This window comes from Canis lupus, chromosome 14 (genome assembly GCF_011100685.1).
Source record: "Canis lupus familiaris isolate Mischka breed German Shepherd chromosome 14, alternate assembly UU_Cfam_GSD_1.0, whole genome shotgun sequence".
NCBI lineage: Eukaryota > Metazoa > Chordata > Mammalia > Carnivora > Canidae > Canis > Canis lupus.
In genome coordinates this window covers 30,242,693-30,258,340 of record NC_049235.1, presented here as the reverse complement: position 1 = coordinate 30,258,340, position 15,648 = coordinate 30,242,693, and the positions used below count along the sequence as shown (strand labels likewise).

Sequence of the window (15,648 nt, the reverse complement as noted above, 5' to 3'; positions counted from 1 at the left end):
ATGTCAATTCTCCCAAATCAATCCATGAATTTAATGAAGTTCCCACTTAAAGTGCCAATATATTTTTTCAAATTTAGTTTAAATAGATCCACTAGGACATATGTGAAAAATATTTTAAAATTTTTGAAAAACAAAATTCACAAGTGAAAAGTTATTCTACAAGTCACTATAATTTATTATGGTAGTTCAATAATTAAGACAACATGACACAGTACAAGAATAGATACATACATCGATGGAACAGAGTGGAGAGCCTGGAAACAGTGCAGATATATTGACAAATAGTGTAGTAAGTACTGACTTTAAATAATGGTATGGGAAGAACTGGGATCTGTCCAGGGGTGGTAGGGAGGGTATAACATGAAATAATGACTTTATACCATGTGCAAACTGATGTCCAGATAACTAAAGGAAAAACTGAAAAATCCTAGAAACATTCTAGAAGAAAACACAGGTCATTTTTATTGAATTCTGATGAAGAAAACATTCACAAACAAGACCCAAAGGAACAAGTAATGAACTAAAAGATGGCAGTACACACAAGTTACAATTGCTGTAAGAAAGAAAGAAAGACGAACGCTATCTAATAACCACATAGTGAGTGGAGCAAACATCTGTTACATTGCTGACTCCACAATAACTCAAGTTCTACCACTTTTCCAATGCCCACTTCCACAAACAAATGTTAGGCCTTTTTCAAGATGAAGTACCATACTTATTGTAGTGTTTATACATTTCTTAACCATGTAACACGCATGTAGAAAAGTGTACTATAATTTTTATCAGGTCTCAATCTTCTTTTTTTTTCCTTATGGATCATTACAAAACTTTTCAGTATTGCACTCAAATCCTATTTTTCTCATATGCCTCATTGTTTTCATTGCACAGCTTTGCATAATATACTGATTTTTATCAGCATGTATGTCATATAACAGCAGAATTGACTATTCAAAGTGGAATGTGCCCTCTAATCTCCCTAAAAGGCATAATCAACTTGTGCTCCTCCTACAGAACACAAATATGGACATGCAGCAACATCTTAGCAGATTCTTCAGAGTCCCCATAAGCACTCAGAAGAATACAGGTGTGATTAGTCAAGGTTCCATTAAACATGATAGATCATGTAATAAACCAAATGCCCCTAAATTGGTTTGCAAACATTCAGAAGTTAACATCATACAAATTCAGAAATCTATAGGCAATAACCAGTCTGATATATTCAGTGCTTATTGACTTTGCGCTTAGTCTTACTAAGTGAGATTAGAGCACCCTGTCCTTTCAGGAAATAAGACTCTGCGAGGAAGACTACAAACTGAACACGACGTGAAGTTAACAAAACAAAACAAAACAAAAAAGAATTTTCCTTTCGTGATCTGAGTCTTGAATTGCCATACACTTTTTCAGAGTGAACTTTCACTTGTTAGCACTTTTTTCTTCCCCTTTCTTTTTTTTTTTTCTTCCCCTTTCTAAGGCTGTATCATGTTTTTGTTTTGTTTGTCTGTTTTTCCACTTCTTTTTAATGTTAAGTTACTCCACCTACAGTCAAACTCCAGTGTTTATCTTAGATTTGGGCATGATTCCTCCCCTTTCCCTCCTCACGTGTCCTGCACCGCTGAACTCTGAACTCTGTCTTGATCCCTGTATTTTCTTGTCTCTACGCAGGCTCTTGGCTGTGTTCTCCATGGAGCTTTGTTTCTAGCTGTTCTCTGACAAAGAGCTTGTTCTGTGCAGCACAGCTCTCGTCCTCTTTGTTCAGCCTCTGGCTTCAACCACTGAATCACAAATATTCTCCAGCTGGGAATCAGACAAGGGCAGACATGAACCCAGAAGCCCAACAGGATGTTTCAGTTTCCCAGAGAATTCGCATGATGTTTTACATGATGAAGCCCAATGAAACGTCATTCCAAATACTGGAAGAGGTGCCTGATTATGTAAAACAGGTGAGACTCTCTGGGAAGAGACTACTGTTGCTTTTTTCTTAATAATAAGTAAGCTAGGGGATCGCTAGGTGGTTCAGCAGTTTAGTGCCTGCCTTTGGCCCAGGGCGTGATCCTGGGGTTCCAGGATCGAGTCCCACATTGGGCTTTCTTGCATGGAGCCTGCTTCTCCCTCTGCCTGTGTCTCTGCCTCTCTCTCTGTGTTTCTCATGAATAAACAAATAAAATCTTTAAAAAAATAATAAGTAAGCTAAACACATCCTGGGGTTTTTGTTCACTTTCGTTCTTCAAATTATTAAATTCTAATAAAAAACAATTCTGTTTTATAAAGGCATGGAACACAATTAGAATTTCTACTTGAATTTCCATACAGTATGTGTAACCAATTTCTCCTGTTAAACTCCTTTCCTTGGATATGTCACTGCAGAATGTGATAAAACTTTACAAAGTTTTCCTAGATACAGTGGTGTTACAAATTTAGCTGTCAGAAGCTCAGTGTCAAATGGTTATATGACATCAGTAAACTTTGTAACAGTTTTGGTTTTAAAGGGCAAACCACCTCCCAGGAAACTATTTCCTCTTGAATTTAGTAGAGTAGTTCTGCAGAATGGATATAGAGCTGAGTCTAACTCTGACTTCCTAAGTTTGAACTTGAACCAAGTTTTCTTTGAAATTCTGAAGTGTTCAGAGGCACTTTTTACTTCTGGTTCCTGGCTATGATTGGAAGTGGAAATATCCAGAATTAGAACTTGAATACCTAAGTTCCCCACCCTGTCAAAGTTGTTCCTATAACACTTACTAGTTCAGACCAGAAATAAGGGGAAAAAAATGACATCAGAGAATATGTTCTTGGGAGTTCAGTTTAGAAAATTCAGAACTCATGACCAGTTTCCAAGTGAGTGAAACCCATAACTTTCAGGATTTGATATTATTCCTTTCTGAGTTTTCTAAGGAGAAAAATGTGGTACTCACATCTTCATAAGTCATTACCTTTTGCATTTAACACCAAACTTCGTTCAATATTTGTTATCCATAGTGGAGCCTAAAAACACTTACCATAGCACAAAACTAAATCTGAGTGAATAAAACTTGGATGATGTTTTAGATTTTTTAAATTTTTTTAAAGATGTTATTTATCTATTTGAGAGAGAGTGTGTGTAGAGCAAGAGAGGGAAAGAGAGAGAAAGAGCATGAGCGAGGACAAAGGCAGATGGAGAGGGAGAAGCATACTTCCCACTGAGCGAGGAGCCGGGTGTGGGGTTCAAACCCCGACCCAAGCCAAAGGCAGATGCCTAACAGACTGAGCCACCCAGGTGCCCCTGAATGATGTTTTAAATACACATTTTAAGTGATCATATTCCCTAAAATACTTGGAAGAAAATGCTTTGTTTCTACAATTTCAATTTTGTCATTCCTGTAATTCTAATATGAAAAACTAGCAATGCATGTGTCCTAAGTGAAGTCCTGTAAAGAGGGTCTGTGTTAGTCATGGAGATAATAGACTTCTGATTTTTGTGCTTATTTAATATGTATTTTTAGGGGCACCTGGGTGGCTCAGTTGGTTAAGTCTGCCTTCCATTCAGGTAATGATCCAGTCCTGCATCAGGCTCCCTGCTCAGCGGGGAGTCTGCTTCTCCCTCTACCTCTGCCTGTCACTCCCCTTGCTTTGTGCTCTCTCTCTCTCTCTCTGTCAAATAAATAAATAAATAAAATCTTTAAAAAAATGTATTTTTTTTTTAGCTCTAACTTGAAACCTGTCCATCCTAATCTTATTATTTTCTTGGCAGAAATATCATGGTTACATCTATGTTATATTTCATTTCCAAATTGGATGATAGATTTTGAGCACCTTTTTCATATATATCCAAAATAAATAGATTACTTTGCCTGTTGGGAGGAAATGATCCTGTAGGATAAGTATATACCTTCTCCTGCTATGAGATGTCACTCTGGGCCTCTGACTTCTGGAATGACTAATCAGGAAATGTGGAAGAATTTCATACCAAGCACAATAACATCTTTTTTTGTGCCATTTCCTTTCCAGGCAACTCCATTTTTCATTTCCTTAATGCTTCTTGAACTGGTCATCAGCTGGATTCTCAAAGGGAAGCCACCAGGTCGTTTGGATGATGCATTAACATCAATATCAGCCGGTGTTTTTTCTCGGCTTCCAAGGTGAGTTAGTAGGTTAGCCACAGTGAGTGAATGAGCCAAAAGTCTCTAAGTAAGATGGAAAAGGAACCCACCATATGGAGAATTTCTCTATTTTCACATATACACATAAATCCCCAAAGAATTCAGTTTCTGTCATTATTTAAATTTTTGATATTTTATTCAGCATAGATTTGTTTTTGTATACATTTTTAAAGATACTGCTCTAAATATTACTTATCTTGATTACTGAGTTTACTGCTGCCCCCTTAAATTTTGTGCCCAAGGTAAAGGTTTTACTTGCCTTACCCTAGGCCCAACCCTGAGTTATGGTCTAGTTATCTCCTGGAAAATCAATTTTGCCTCAGGCAAATTCACACGCTAAGTAACCTGGGGTACAGTCACTCCCTAATAAAGATTGCAGAAAGGGTTGAATTACTACATGGCCTCCCAAGTTGTCTCTAGTGCTCATTTTCAGTCAAACATTTTCATAATGTGGATCTGGTGAAAATTTTTCACAGGTTCCATCTTGCCTAAGGATAATGTCTGAATTTTTTCCCATGATCTATAGAAGCCTTTGTCTATCTACCTGTACTTTTGCTCCCTTCATACTCTTTCCCCCTTTGCAATATTTGTTCCTTCCATACTCTACCACTTGCCATTGCCCAGATGTCACACATGCTTCCTTCTGCTTGGAAAGCCATTCACGTGGCTGACTCTGATTCATTTCTTAAGTCTAAGCAAAGACTTCTCTTAAAGGGTCACACTGTTCAGTGAATCTTTTCTGTTCTCCAACGTACTTCAGGTATCACTTCACTGTGGTCCCAGGGAATCTTGTGTTTACCTCAGATATAGAATTGTCACATGGCATTATGCTTACCCGTTTTCTTTCCAGTCCTCCCTGATAAATTGCATGCAATTCGCGAGCAAGAGGTTTCTTCTTCATAGTTTTAACTATTATGCCTGGAATGATGTCTGGTACATCCTAGATTTTTTTAATTTCATATTTTTATAGTTTTATGTTGATGATAAGATTAGATGATAAAGGAACCAAACAGTAAATAATAAATGACCTACTACTTTTTAGGAAGAGTAAATTATAATGTAGGCAGAGGAGAAAGCAGAAGAAATGCATGGGAAGCTCTTTAATGTGAGGATTTAACATTAAATTAACCTCATATTAATGTGAGGATTTAACAAAGAGGCAGAGGGTGACCAAAGATTCCCTTAAAACTCTGTGCTTTGCATTGCTGATGAATGTTCCCGTTCCTACATCTCACCCATTGCTTCTTTTACTGTTTTAAGAGCTTTATTTCTAACTAGTGCTCATTGCTTCAGAATGTTTCTATGAACCACTCAGTGGCAAACCAAGATAGATTTTTCAAAAATAAAACCTAAAGATATCTGAGAAAAGTAGAAAAATTTCATATAATTGCATAAAACTATTTAGATAGGAAGTAACCTAAAGGTAAAAATTTCTTTCATAAATGTTACTATGGAAAAGTAGACTAGTGGGTATAAAATAATAGTAATAATTCTGATAATTATCATAATAATGACTCTGAAAATCCACTCCTATGGTTTCACATTGCTGTCAGAATTAGAGGATAATATCTCAAATTATTTGCAGTTAATTCCCATAATACACTAAATAAGAGTTCATAATTATACATAATTTCCTCTGTTTCATGTCTCCTCGAACAGAATTGAGCAAGAAATACATTCAACATGCTGAAAGGATACATAGAATTGATCATTGAAACCACCCAGTTGGTTACTGTAGTTTATTCTGAGGAAGTTAAGTGTACAGGTTTATGGAAATTATACAACTGACAAACTGTAAGAATAACATGATAATTGAGAATTGCCCTCAGGTACAATTAAAGATCACACATTTTGTTGAGTTGGAATGAATTTATTAAGAAATCAAGGAGACATCAAGCTGAATGAATGTTTGAGCATTACTTTTATTTTTTCAAGGTGGACTTTGGTAACAAGCAGAGTTAGATTATCCTCTTATCATAACATGATAACTACTAGAAATATAAACTGCATCCTTAATACTATATTTCTTCTAAGCAGTGTGGTTAAAAAACAGGGTACGGGGTTTTAACAGGATATATAAGAATCAAATATATATATATTTCATATATATAATTACATATGTGTGTGTGTGTGTGTGTGTGTGTGTGTATTTGCTAAAAACGAACCCCCAAAGCATAAGGGAGATGGGGAGGAAGGAGAGAAGGAAAAAAAGAAAGACAGGAGAGAGAATGGGAGAGATCAAAACAAAGCAGTCCTTCAGGGATGAAACACGCAGCAACTTCCCTTCACAGCCCACTACCCACAACGCTCCTTAAACTAACACAAGCTGTTCATCCTGGTGCCCTCTGAGAGAAAGGTAAAATGTTGTGAACTTGAATGGAGTATATGTTTCCTAGTTGCATTTTGAATGGGAACGGAAAAATGCTTGTTGCTGTTGTTGTTCTTGTAGATGTGGCCAGCAATTCCAAATTATGAAATGTGGATACTTTCGTAAGTTTTATGAGAATTTCATCTTTTATAACCTTTTATCTAGAACATTTCAGCAAAGCGAATGATCTGAAAAAGAAATTTTAAAATATTCTTATTTATTTTGTTCCTATTAAGTACACACACACACACACACACACACACACACACACACAAGCAGAGAAGGAAAGCTGATCCACAGGATCCACTCCACTCAATCCCCTTTCAGCAAAAGACAGGAAGGGGGATTTAACAGAAACTCTTAAAACAATATTTCAGCATCAAGGGGAATCCTCGTGCAAATCATTAACAGCTGAAGTTTAGATTAACACGGCATTGATCAAACCCTCTCCAAGGGACTAATTTCATTTTCTACACCAGCAACAGGGGCTTGCCACATCCTTAAAATACATGATTGTGAGAAAAATGGTACTATACCATTTGTTAATCTACTTGTGAGGAATTACATGTCGGATAATAATTCCAAGTAGGCATATGGCCTCTGACAAAAGAAATTGTGGAAATCAAAGTGAAACCATGAACATGTTTTTCCACTTTGCCATTCATGTAATGGAAATGCTGTATGCAGACTTTGAGGAAAAACAATGTTTGTTTGAAGATCTCAATTTCATTATTACATAAAAGTCCAAGTATCTTGAAGATTAGTAGCACACTTAGCATATTGATAGAAAAGATACATACTGTGACTTTCAAATATTTATGTAAGGGAAAATATTAATCATAGACAAGATTATATCTTGTTTATAAGCCTGTCAGACAGACCGTGACGTGTAATAAAAGCCCATGTGTCCTAAGAACCAGATTCTGGGCAGACCTGCATCTGTTTTGCTCTTCTGGAATCTAGTAGACAGACTCTTCCTCGTTAGAATCTAGTTCTGAAGTTATAGACAGATATTCGTATTTATAATAGTTAAATGTCGTGTAGCATACGTAGATAATCTGCCTATCAATTACTTGCATATGTGACTATAAAAAATTAAACTTAACAAAATACTTACTAAACCTACTTTAAAAAAATCTATCTAAAACTTGTGAAATATCCTGCTACTGACTTAAATGCTAATGAGTGAAAAATAATCACATCTCTTTTTTTCCCCCTGCTTATTTAAGCAGAACCCAATTTCCAATTCTTCATTAGAAAACCAGGACCTCAATTTGTTACTTCCTTCCAATGTTTCTGCTTCCATAAATTGCATCCTCCCCAGAGAAATTTTATTCCCGATATAAATATCTACAGTATGTTTGTTTTTAATGGGTTCATTTAGTCTGTTGAAACAGCAGATTATAAATCAAATTGCAATAGGCTGAGGGATAATTTAAGTAGGTAAATTTTCAAATAAGTTGGGGACACTCCACTTTTAATACATATGGGTCATTGCCAATTTTTACTATGGAGCCAGCTCCACGATATTCAACCATACATATGCACAGTTTTACTGGCCATGACTGCCACAGAATTTTCCATTCCTGACAAGAAAGTTTCAATTCATTAAAAAAAAATTAGAGAGGAGGAAATTAAATTTCTTTAAAATACTTTGACTCCTTGGGGTGGGATTGGAGAATAAAGGAAAATTGTATACTGAGTTTTTATACTAGACTGTGGTATCAGAGGCAGTACTGCCTTTGGTGACATCAGACTACTAACAAATCATTGCCTGTCATTTTGGGTGAAGACTTTAATAAATAGTTATTCTTTTTTCAAAATAAGAGAGAATGCATTTATGTACTGTTAATTACGATATTTCATTATTAATATTCTTTTTATTTACCTAAATTTTTATTAACACTACAGGTGAAGATAATACCGTTTTGAAATTTGTTGGTTTGTTAATTATGTTTGCTGGGGAGAATATCCGATTTCCTCTCAACTTTTATCTCAAACTTTGTAAATAGACTTTGTCTTCGTTGTTAATTGTGGAATTTCAGAGGTTGCTATTAGGCTAACCCTCCCTAATGATGCAAGCAAGCTTCCTTGTACTTATTCAGTAGAGAAATGGAATTACTTCAAGTAATTTACATCTTGCAAAGTAAAGAATGTAGTGAATTTGCTTCTTCCAAATTTACCACGTTCTATTTATAAAAGTCCATAGGTTTCCTGGTTGTTGTAAAAAGAAATTAAGTGATTGCATCATCAATGTAATGTCATTTCGCAGCAAGAACTATCAGTACAAATGTTATCTGTCTTTAGGAGGTGGAGGTTGTATTACGTATTCTGTTAATACTGAGCAAAAATCAATATTCCACTAGATGGAGCAAAAGTGGCAGTAGCTTTAAGATAGGGCAAGTTCCTGGACTAGGTTTAGGAGATTTTGAAATAAATAAACAACAAAATTTCTTGGAAAAATCCGTATATATAGTCCAACCATATTCTTTTCTAACTTTCTGAAGCTTGTAAGAATATTTAGAATGATCCTGTTCAAATATTGTTTTATTTTCTGGCTTAGAAGACAGGATTATTAGAAACAAAAAATGTTCTATTGATTTTCTTCCATTTTGCATTATCTAGCCAAATCAGACAAGACACACAGCTCTAATGACAGTGATGAAATAGTATAAATTGGCAGATATCTGTGGGTTCTGAGTACAAAATTTCATTTCGAGTCGCTTTGAAATGTTGTGTTTACAATAAAAGCATCACATCAAATTTCACTTGCTTAATGTATGACTAGACTATGAGAGTATTTGAGAGTTAGAAAATTTTAGGGTCCTTTTAGCCTAATTTTCTCATATTTTAAATTAGCCCTAAGATGCTCAAGGGTGGACAACCTATCCAATGTTACCTTTTTGCTTTTTTTTTTTTTTAAATGTTTATTTATTTATGATAGTCACACAGAGAGAGAGAGAGGCAGAGACATAGGCAGAGGGAGAAGCAGGCTCCATGCACCAGGAGCCCGACATGGGATTCGATCCCAGGTCTCTAGGATCGCGCCCTGGGCCAAAGGCAGGCGCTAAACCACTGTGCCACCCAGGGATCCCTACCTTTTTGCTTTTGATGCTGGGTATATTCAAACTAAGATGACTTTGAGAACTGCATAGCTTTGTAATTCTCAATCTCCAATTAATATTTATTCCAATGCACTGATTATTTTTAAGTTTTAACATTATAAATTAACTTCATCTTTTTAAAAATTCGGGATCAGACCTGGAATAGCAATTGAGTAACTAAATACTGACAGGACAATTTTTAAGTTTTGAGAGAAATGTTATATAAAATGCTACCTTTCATTTGCCAGAAACATCTTAGATGCAAGAGAAATTGAAATTATTTGAGGAGAAATCATGAAGAAAAAAGACAATAGGAGGAAAGCTCTATAAACGAAGGTTGTTGATTAGAGGATTCTCATGTCTCCTTATATTTAGACCATTTCTTCGTCTTGCATTCAAAATTATTGAGTAAAAAGGATCTAGTATTTGGTTATATAAAGCTCTATGCTTCCCCAAATTTCATCTCCATATGATAAAGAAAGCTCACTACATTCATACATATTACATATGTCTCTTCCCACAGAGAGTTGAAGTTCGAATTCCACAGTGCAGAGTCATATGCTGGAGGTCAAGGCTGGGAGAGGACAGAGGAATTGGGAAGAAAAAGAGGAAGGGAGCTTTGGTTTATGATTCAGGGTCTGGTGGGAACATTTTTGAAAATGTAGGTGCTATTTCCTGCAATCAAGGGCTTTCCAGAGCTTGATAATCATTTCCCAGCTGTATCCCTTTGCTGAATTGTTTTTAGCTGTGGGTACTCCATGGCTGTTTTTTCCCATCTATGATGGAAGAGGATCATATTCATCTTGCTGATAGAAAGCAGGGAGTTTAACTCCCACAGCTTTTCCCCTTTTTCCCTTTGCTTTGGGGAAGGTTTGGCTTCTTGCTAAAGTGTGAAAAAAAAAGTCTTGACTGTAGTATGTCAGGCATATTTCAGCTCGATTTGTGTCAACCCTAATAAGTAAGTTTACAGAGTAATAAATTGGGTGTCTGCTCAAGACCTGGCACCTGTACAGGAAATAAAAATGTATTTTCAATTGCAGGCAGGTTCTCTTTGTTTTGCAAGTGGAAGTTTTACACTTTTCCTGGGACCCTCTTTCTTTTATTGAAGTCTTAGTATCTCTAAAGCCTATTTCAATTGTCTGTGGAACAGGCAAGGGAGATAGCACTTAAAAAAAAAAAAGAGAGATTCTGAATGGATGGAACACTGATGAGACAGGTGATTATGAATGCCGTGTTCACCAGTGTGTCCTCCTAGTTTCATGTTTTACCTGGCACCTCGCAGGCCTTCAACTTGAATTTATTGAATGATTCAGTAAATCCATAAATGGATCTGCTTTAATAGCATGTACTAAAGTTTACGCAATAAGCTATAGATTATTTCAACTTTTTGTACTATTTTCTAAGTTTTAAAGTTTTTTCTTCCTGGATTAATCTTTTTTAAGGATTATTGAGTGGAACACTTGTGCCTCTCAAGAAATGTTTTAGCATTTTGTTGTCATAACTGGGTGGCAGAGCTGTGCTACCAGTATCTAGTAAATAGAGACCCAAGAGGAGGTACCTGGTGGCTCAGTCAGTTAGGTATTTGACTCTTGGCTTTGGCACAGGTCCTGATCTCAGAGTCATGGGATCAAGTCCTTCATTGGGCTTAAAGCTCAGTGAGGCATCTACTTGGGATTCTTTTTCTCCCTCTCCCTCTGCCACTCCCCTGCTCACTTTTGTTCTCCCTCTCTCTCCTCATCCCTCCCTCTCTCTCTAAAATAAATAAATACATCTTAAAAAAATAGAGACCCAGGGATGCTGCTAAACATTCTACAATTCACAGGACAGGTCCTCACAACAAAGAGTTATATGGCCCAAATGGGAATAATATCAAGGTTTAGAATCCCTATTTTAGAGAAATTGTTAGATTGAGCCAAACAAAATTGATATTATTCACTGTTTTTTACTTAAAAGTTGAATTTTATATGGTTAGTCCTCTATTAATGGATAATAGGAAGCAATTGTAAAATTTCATAATTCGAGTAACTTTTTCCACATAATAGACCCCAACAATAAAGAATTGTCTTGAATGAATGTCAGTAATGACACTGTCAAGAAGCCCTTGTCTAAGTATATAAAAGTTTCTAACCAAGCTAACATGCTTTAGGATAAAATTTGTTCTTTCTCCCACCTTGATAAATGTTGTATATTAGTTTGTCGTGATTGCAGATCTGCTTGTTTATAGTGCAAGGGAAGTTGCTTTGATCTAAGAGTGAATTACTTCACGTCGAGGAAGCCTTGGTAAGACAATGTCATCATATTATGATGCTACTGAGTGCTTTTGATATGGCCATATGATACAATGGACATTTAAACTCAAGAATTTGTGAGGACTTAAAGAAAATGTTCAGCCTAGGCAAGGCTGTTCTTTACTGACCTAAATCACTCTCTGAAGACCGTGGGACATTAGCTCCTGCCATGGCAAGGCTACTCTTCATTGGCAGTGGTGGAGACCGTGCAGCGGCCCCATGAAAGAAATCATCTTGCCCATTAACACTGGTGCCTTTGTTCTGCCAGCACTGTGCTTCTCTAGCAACAAGAGACTTTCAATTTGTGCTGGCAGCTAGACATCAGCTCTTGATTGGCTCCACTAATTCTTCCAAGAGCCAACCCATAGAAAAAGCTATACCTTCACTAAATCTGGACTTTATTTCTTCCATCTCCCTTTTGCCTAAAACAATAGTGTAATTAATCTATCACTGGTTTGGAGTTTTTATTTCTTTATTGGCTTATGAAGAGGCATGATCCTGTATGCTACTGGCTTGTGAAATATTACTATTCTAAATTATAATTCCTACAGCAAATCTGCCTTAAATAAATTAACAAAGATAGTCTCTAAGCATAATTTGCCATGAACAAAATAATGAATAAAATAATAATAATAATAATAATAATAATAATAATAATAAACATAGGGACACCTGGGTGGCTCAGCAGTCTGCCTTTGGTTCAGGGCATGATCCCAGAGTCCTGGGATCGAGTTCTGCATTGGGTTTCCTGCATGGAGCCTGCTTCTCCCTCTGCTTATGTCTCTGCCTCTCTCTCTCTGTCCTTCATGAATAAATAAATAAAATATTTAAAATAATAATAATAATAATAATAATAATAAACATAATAATAAATTGGAAGACAAGTTTTACATTTTAAGTTTTTGAATTCCTCAGAACATTGTGGGTGCTCCTGGCCCATGGGCAGTTCTATCTCGTGACGGACCCCAAACACTTGTATGTGACTATCCCAGAATGCTTGTCCTAGTTCTTGTCTGCATATCTAAAAATAGTCACTGGGGATTACCTTGTCATGTCTAGTAGTTTACACACCTGCACAGGTTGGCTCTCTGGAGGACCAGACGAGAAAAGAAGCCCATGCAGTTCCTACAAGCAGAGTCAGAGGCATTTTGATAGGGATTCTGAAATATCTAGGGCATGGCCTGGGTCATGACAGGGGTTCTGCATAAACAGTTTCCTTTGGTCAAGAACTCACACTCAGAGACAAAACTGCTCTTTCTAGCCATATAATTGTCGGAGAAGGTCATTGGGAGAATGTGTCCACTGCATGACCCTCAAACTGGACTTGGGCAATCAGTCTCCTTTCCTTCACCCCGTCCTTGGAATGTATATTCTACAACTATTCCCATACTAGTTTTAAGGATGAAACCTTAAGAGAGTAAGGTGTTGAGACCATCTGGACTGAATATGTGACTAGCAGGCAAGTAAAGATTATTTATCTTGAGGCTGCCCAAGACAAGTCTTCTGTGTAAGTTTTTTTCCTTATTAAAACTACTACCCGGGGATCCCTGGGTGGCGCAGCGGTTTGGCGCCTGCCTTTGGCCCAGGGCGCGATCCTGGAGACCCGGGATCGAATCCCACATCGGGCTCCCGGTGCATGGAGCCTGCTTCTCCCTCTGCCTGTGTCTCTGCCTCTCTCTCTCTCACTGTGTGCCTATCATAAATAAATTAAAAAAAAATTAAAAAAAATAAATAAATAAAACTACTACCCACCATTGTGGAGTGGTTTGCACTTTCTTTGGTTTTTCCTTGCTTTCCACATAGAGGAGCCACTTTAGGAACCAACAATAATATCAAATTGAAAATTGGGTTTTAAGATCTGATAATGTGTAGTCCTTTTCAAAAATGTAGGTATTTGACATTTCTAGTCATTATTTGTATTAATGCTGTTATGGCATAACCTAGTGTTTTATGTTACAGATTAATAACATGAAGCCCTCAAAATACAAGACAATTTTAATACTATTAAATCATAGTTATAGTCATATCATAAAATCAAAAGTAGATTAAAATTAAAGGCTCATGATCTTCAAAAGACTCAGTTACATGCTAATTCATAGATACTCACTGTCAAAGGGAAATACTATTAAAATGGTGAATTTTAATAAATATACTAATTTGAGCTTTTTTCAGCTTTTATTTAAAATTAGAATGTTTAACAATTTCCTCTTTTGCTAATAGCTTATAAATGAATCTTTATTAAATAAAATGATTAGTTTATTTTACATGTTAATGATAAATATAAAAGAAAAAGTCAATTCAACCAAGTTTATATAAGTGATAAAGGAATGATTATCTTTAGTCTAAATTTAAATTTGATCATAGATAATTTCAAGAGAAAAAGCTACGCTTAATAAAATTCAAGTATATGACGTATTTTTTTTTAAACTACTTGAAATAATAACGTATAGAAACTTGGTAGCATAGGTGGTAAGACATATTCTGGTATCTGGGTTTTAAAAACAATTGTGTTTTTTAACGAGTTTAAAAAACTTTTTAAAAAAGATTTTATTTATTTGAGATAGAGCGTGAACATGAGAGAGAAAGAAGGAGTGGGGTGGGTAGGAAGAGTGTCAGAGGGAGAAGCCGACTCCCTACTAAGCAGGGAGCCTGATGCAGGGCTCAAATCCAGGACCTCTGGACCATGACCTGAGCCAAAGGCAGACGCTCAACCAACTGAGCAACTCAGGTGCCTCTATTTACCACATCTTGTTTATCCTTTTTCATCTATGATGGAGGCTTGGGTTGTTTCCATATCTTGGCTATGGAAAGTAAAGCTGCAATAAACAAAGGGGTACGTATATATTTTTTTCAGATTAGTGTTTTCATTTTCTTTGGTGAGTACCCAGCAGTGGACTTACAAGATCATATGGCATTTCTATTTTTAATTTCTTGAGGAAACTGCATACTGTTTTTTGCAGTGGCTGCACCAATTCACATTCCCACCAACGATGCATGAAGTTTCTCTTTTCTCCATATCCTCACCAACACCTGTTGTTTCTTGTCTTCTCCCTCTGACTGGTGTAATGTGATACCTCATTGTGATTATTAGGATTTTTTATTTTATTTCTAGGGAAACATTATTCCCTTATATCTTGAGAGTTGTAGTTTATATTACTACAAGAATTATTGAAATGCTGTAAGAATCCAATTTGTGATCCTAAGTATAACATCTAAAAACAGAAAAATATGTGTACGTGTGTGTGTGCAAAAGAGAGGAGGGAATAGAGAGAAATAAAGAAAATAGTAGCCAGAAGCAACTTTAATTGAAAGGCAAATTTTATGAGATTAACGTATTTTAAAATAGTAGGCATTTTTGCAGTCCCCTTTAAACTTTATGCCTCTTACACTTCCTTTAAAAAGCACCCTTGTTGTGCTCTTTGTTAAGATTTGGAAATGAAAGTCACAGAAAATAAGTTGTAGTTTTGAAAATGAAAGTTACAGAAAATAAGTTGTAGTTTTTTCATGTTTATTTTGTATGAGTTCCATGGAAGTATTTTAAGAGACATTTAAAAAGGAGAAAAAAATTAAAAAAAAAAAAAGGAGAATGGCATCCTACAATCCATGAAACTGAGAGTGTAAATAGTTGACATCCATGATAACTACGAGGAAAAAGGAAGCATCATGTGAAATATTTTGATACCAAGGAAACTGAGCTGTTTAAAAGGTATGATAGAACAGTGAGAAAAGAAGAGAGAAAGAATTTTATTTTTATA

General features: G+C 36.0%; 1 protein-coding gene across 4 annotated transcripts in view; it reads left to right on the top strand.

Moving 5' to 3' along the window:
* The first annotated feature begins 1,605 nt into the window (after window positions 1–1,605).
* The window catches only part of AGMO (alkylglycerol monooxygenase), a 344,572-nt gene continuing 330,529 nt past the window's right edge, over window positions 1,606–15,648 (top strand). The window contains exons 1-2 of one of the 4 annotated variants that reach the window (XM_038556987.1): window positions 1,606–1,940; window positions 3,982–4,112. In XM_038556987.1, the coding sequence (XP_038412915.1) occupies window positions 1,818–1,940; window positions 3,982–4,112 (254 nt within the window). In that variant the 5' untranslated portion in view covers window positions 1,606–1,817. The remainder of the gene's footprint in view (window positions 1,941–3,981; window positions 4,113–15,648) is intronic. The other 3 variants (XM_038556985.1, XM_038556984.1, XM_038556986.1) reach the window with 3 other exon arrangements.